Source organism: Silene latifolia, chromosome 8 (assembly GCF_048544455.1).
Source record: "Silene latifolia isolate original U9 population chromosome 8, ASM4854445v1, whole genome shotgun sequence".
Classification (NCBI taxonomy): domain Eukaryota; kingdom Viridiplantae; phylum Streptophyta; class Magnoliopsida; order Caryophyllales; family Caryophyllaceae; genus Silene; species Silene latifolia.
In genome coordinates, this window is record NC_133533.1 from 53674103 (window position 1) to 53678540 (window position 4438).

General features: G+C 39.4%; 1 protein-coding gene across 1 annotated transcript; it reads right to left on the minus strand.

Annotated features, from left to right (window-relative positions):
- Positions 1 to 363: 363 nt before the first annotated feature.
- Positions 364 to 4004, minus strand: LOC141595185 (uncharacterized). The gene is made up of 10 exons (XM_074415155.1): positions 3783 to 4004; positions 3532 to 3731; positions 3392 to 3479; positions 2756 to 3240; positions 2384 to 2629; positions 2231 to 2267; positions 1261 to 2140; positions 1032 to 1179; positions 601 to 670; positions 364 to 438 (listed from the first exon to the last, which is right to left on the minus strand). The coding sequence occupies exons 1-10, from the start codon at positions 4002 to 4004 to the stop codon at positions 364 to 366; spliced, it is 2451 nt and encodes an 816-aa protein (XP_074271256.1).
- Positions 4005 to 4438: the final 434 nt, after the last annotated feature.

A 4438-nucleotide genomic window follows, 5' to 3' on the forward strand; every position in this document is an offset into this window, starting at 1 on the left:
TACACATCTAAGGTCTATATAGGGATCTAATGATGATTAGTCAGCAAAGCTAGCATATTTTTTTTTTGGTGAAAAGGTAAGTAATATATAAGCTCAAACAACCAAATACATCATAGTCCACAACTCATACTCTATTAGGACATGAAACCCCTAATAAGAGCTGAATGCTTCTCTTTCAACTCTGAACTGACATTACAATTGATTCTATTACAAACAACATACTTAACATTCTGCAATATAGCTCCCGGTCTCTTCATATACTGATCATGTAGACTGACATTTCGAGCCTTCTAAATCTGGTAAATGAGGACACGAATGGCAGCTCCTACAATGTGTTTCATTAGAAGGGGGCATAATCTACACTTAGTCCACCACTGTATCATTAATTGCCAAGGAATATTGATCCCCAACCAGTCTGAAACCAGCTGCAAACAACACCTGCTATACCAGCACTCAAAAACCAGATGAAATGAGATTCATTAGGAGTCTCACATAACAGACAACTAGTCTCTAGGCATACTCCTCTTCTGCACGGTCTATCCCGGGTTAGAAGCCTTTCTTTTGCAGCTAACCAAGCAATAACATTGTGTTTGCTCATACCATATCTAGTCCAAACCAAAGCTCTCCATTGTACCTTAACTTGGTCATTCTACAGCCAAGAATACCCATCCTGTATAGAATAGGTAGTACCAGTTCTCCAACCATTAAGATTGAACCCCGGTTGCATCCTATCCATCACCCAACAAATTTTCTTCCAAGCCTAACTCGCATTAGCAGAAGGTTGATAATTACACCAATCAGTTTGCTTTATATAAACATTATTCACCCATTTCACCCACAGATGATCCTTCTTATTAGTTATCCACCAAACATATTTGCAAATAGCAGCAATGTTCTATAATTCAGAGTTAAGAACGCCCAATCCTCCAAACTCTTTGGCTTTGCACACCTTGGACCAAGCCACAGGGGGACATTTTTCATAAGTACCATGCCCTTGCCACAGAAAATTTCTACAAATGTCATCAATTTACTTGAGAACCCCTTTAGGCAAAATAAAAATACTAGCCCAATAATTGTGAAGGTGAGTAAGAACAGACTGCACCAAAGTCAACCTCCCACCATAAGATAATTTCCTTGCACCCATAGCCCTTATCCTGCTCACCACTCTCTCCACCAATACTGCACAGTCAAGCACAATGAGTTTTTTTGTCGCAATTAGAACACCAAGATACCTAAAGGGTAACTTAGCCAACTACATACCAGTCCTTGCAATGATCTTAGCCTGTAGAGCAGAGTCAACTCCATTTACATAAACATTTGATTTCCAAACATTCATTTTTAGCCCAGAAGCTTTTGAAAACACTTCAAAGCTATTAATTAAAATATCCACAGAGGTTAAATTGCCATGACAGACCAGTAAAAGATCATATGCAAAACACATGTGTGAGAGCTTGGATTTTTTACATAAGGAATGATACTTGTAACTCTGAATCTCCTGAGCCACACAAATAATCCTGCTAAGATAATCCATGCATAAAGTGAAAAGGAGAGGGGACATGGGTTCCCCTTGCCTTAACCCTCTCCTACCCTTAAAAAAACCAAAAGTCCCCCCATTAAGAGAGATAGAGAAAGTGGGAGTGTACACACATTCCATCACTCTGCTTGTAAACATTTCAGGGAAATCCATAGCCTCCATCATACCCCTAACAAAAGACCATTCAATAGAATCATAGGCCTTTTGCAGATCAATCTTCATCAAGATTCTTGGAGAGCAGCTCTTCCTTTTATACAACTTAACTAGGTCTTGACACACAAGGATGTTCTCCACATTATCCCTATTCTTCACAAAAGCACTTTGATTTTCACTCACCAAATCAGGTAAGACCAGACTTAATCTATTACACAACACCTTTGTAATACACTTGTAAACCACATTGCAACACGCAATAGGTCTAAATTGAGATACATTAAATGGCAGTTCAACTTTAGGAATCAAAGTAAGGATGGTATGGTTCACCTGCTTTAAAAGCTTTCCAGATTCAAAAAAATCTTTCACAGCTGCAATGACTGAATCCACAACTGTTCCCCGGGCATCCTTGAAAAACTGGCCCGAGAAGCCATCAGGACCAGCAGCTTTCCCCTCCAGAAATAGAGAACATAATATCTTTTACTTCTGTACCTGTAATAGGTCTCATAAGCAGAGGAATGTGAGAGCCCTAAATCACATTACCAACAGACACCATAGAATCCTAGACCTTCTCAACCACCTAAGCAGTCCCAAGCAAGTCAATGTAATACTGTTCAAATGCCCTGGACACTCTATTTGGATCGAGAATGTAATACCCCCTCAATATCTTTTATCTAAAAAACTTTATTACCGGACCTTCTCTTTTTAATCACAGAGTGAAAGTAAGCTGAATTATCTTCACCTTCTAGCACGCACTGAAGATTAGCTTTTTGACTTAAAAACATTTGTTTTGCTTTTAACAAATTTTGAACCTCCTGACTAGCCACCTTTTCATTATCATTCAAAATAACATCAGTAGGGTTCCTGTTGAGCTCCTCTTGGATACAAAAGAGAGCTTTCTCAGCTACTTTGAAAGTATGTTCAATGTTCTGAAAACCCTCCCTATTAAGTCATTTCAAAGGCTTCTTCAAATTTTTTAACTTCATCACCATTTGGTACATTAAGGTGCCTGACACCTCTTGATGCTACACATTTTGTACGAAATTTTGAAAATCACCAGCTAGATACCACATATTAAAATATCTAAAACCCTTAGGACTGCTTAAATATTGTTCCCTCATGCTGATTATGCAAGGAGAATGATCATACAACCCCTCAGGCAAGAAATGGGCCACGCTATCAGGGTACTCAATCAACCAATCATCATTGTGCAACACTCTGTCAATCCTACTGAACACTCTTATCCCAACTTTATGCTTATTGTTCCAAGTAAAGAAAGCCCCCATAGTTTTTATAGTATGCAAATTACTGCTGTTACAAGTATCATGGAACTGCCTAATCTCAGCCCAACTAATGTCAGTACCAATCCTCTCATCAGGGTACATAACATTATTAAAATACCCATAAATCATCCAAGGACCAGTTCCCCAATGAGCATATTTAATAATAGATTTCCACAGATCCTTCCTTTCAGCCAACTTATTGAAATCATACACCACAGTCAATTTAAACTTAAACCCCCTCACATTATCAGTAACCTCAGAGAAAATAGTCTGAGAAGTAATATAAAAAACATTTAATAGTAAACAGACTGGGGTTCCACATCATCCAAATCCTCCCACCTTTATGACTAGAATTATTGGTGCAAATAGACCAGTCACTACAAATATTATTGTGCACTTTATTCCATCTACTACATCTTACCCTAGTCTCTAGAAGACTAAATAGTCCAACATTATTCTGGTGAAGAAACCATTTAATGTCCTTCTGTTTTGTTAGACTATTTAGCCCTCTAACATTCCAAAATTCGAGGTTAACCATGGTCAAGGGTTGGTGTCACAGACCTCCTACCATCCATCTTCCTTATGGGCCTCTGTAAAGCAGCATTCAGAGAGTCCATAAAAGTCAGCCCAGGCATTGCACTTGAGGAGCTGGGTAAATCAGGCCCTTGCCTCGAGAATCTAGTAAAAACTCTAGCAGGTGTAGGAATGGTTGGCTTTGACCAACCAGGTGGGGGGATAGGAGTAACCACAGATGGACTCACCTACACAACCATTGGGGTAGAAGGTTTAGGAGAGACAGCCTGAACAGTTACCTTAGCAGCATGTTTCCTGGCAATCGGCCTGGATACCGCAGGTTTCCAAACCTGCTTAGGACATGGCTGCTGCTGCTTCTGCCCCCTACACTGCTCTAAAGAGTGACCAATGCCATTGCACTTACCACAGGTAATGGGAAGCCATTCATATTCTAATCTCACGGTCTGTTCCTTAGCAGATTCATCCAGAAACTCAATCATCATTGGGAAGTCTTGGTTCATTTCCACTTCCGCAAGAAGTCGAGGAAAACTCAGGAAATTCCTATTGGATGTGTTAACATCACATTTAAGGAATTTACCCAGTGGAGCAATTATCTTCCTAAGACATCGTTCACCTCAAACTTAATGTCTAGGTCATGTATCTTAACCCAAATTGGGAGTTGCTTAACATCATGTTTAACCAGATAAGAATCAGGAAGCCATTCCCTGATTATCACTGGCTTGTTGTCAAACATTAAGGGTCCATAGTCCAATGTCTTTTTTTGGTGCTCCTTCGTCTTAAAGTGAACAAGAAAAATACCATTCGTCATGAATGATATCTTATCAATATCAAATCCAGACCAAACCCTCTTAAGAAACCCATTAACAACAGTCCAAGGAGGCCTCGCCTCCAAAATATAACCATAAACAACCGTAGACCAAAAATTAATCTCACC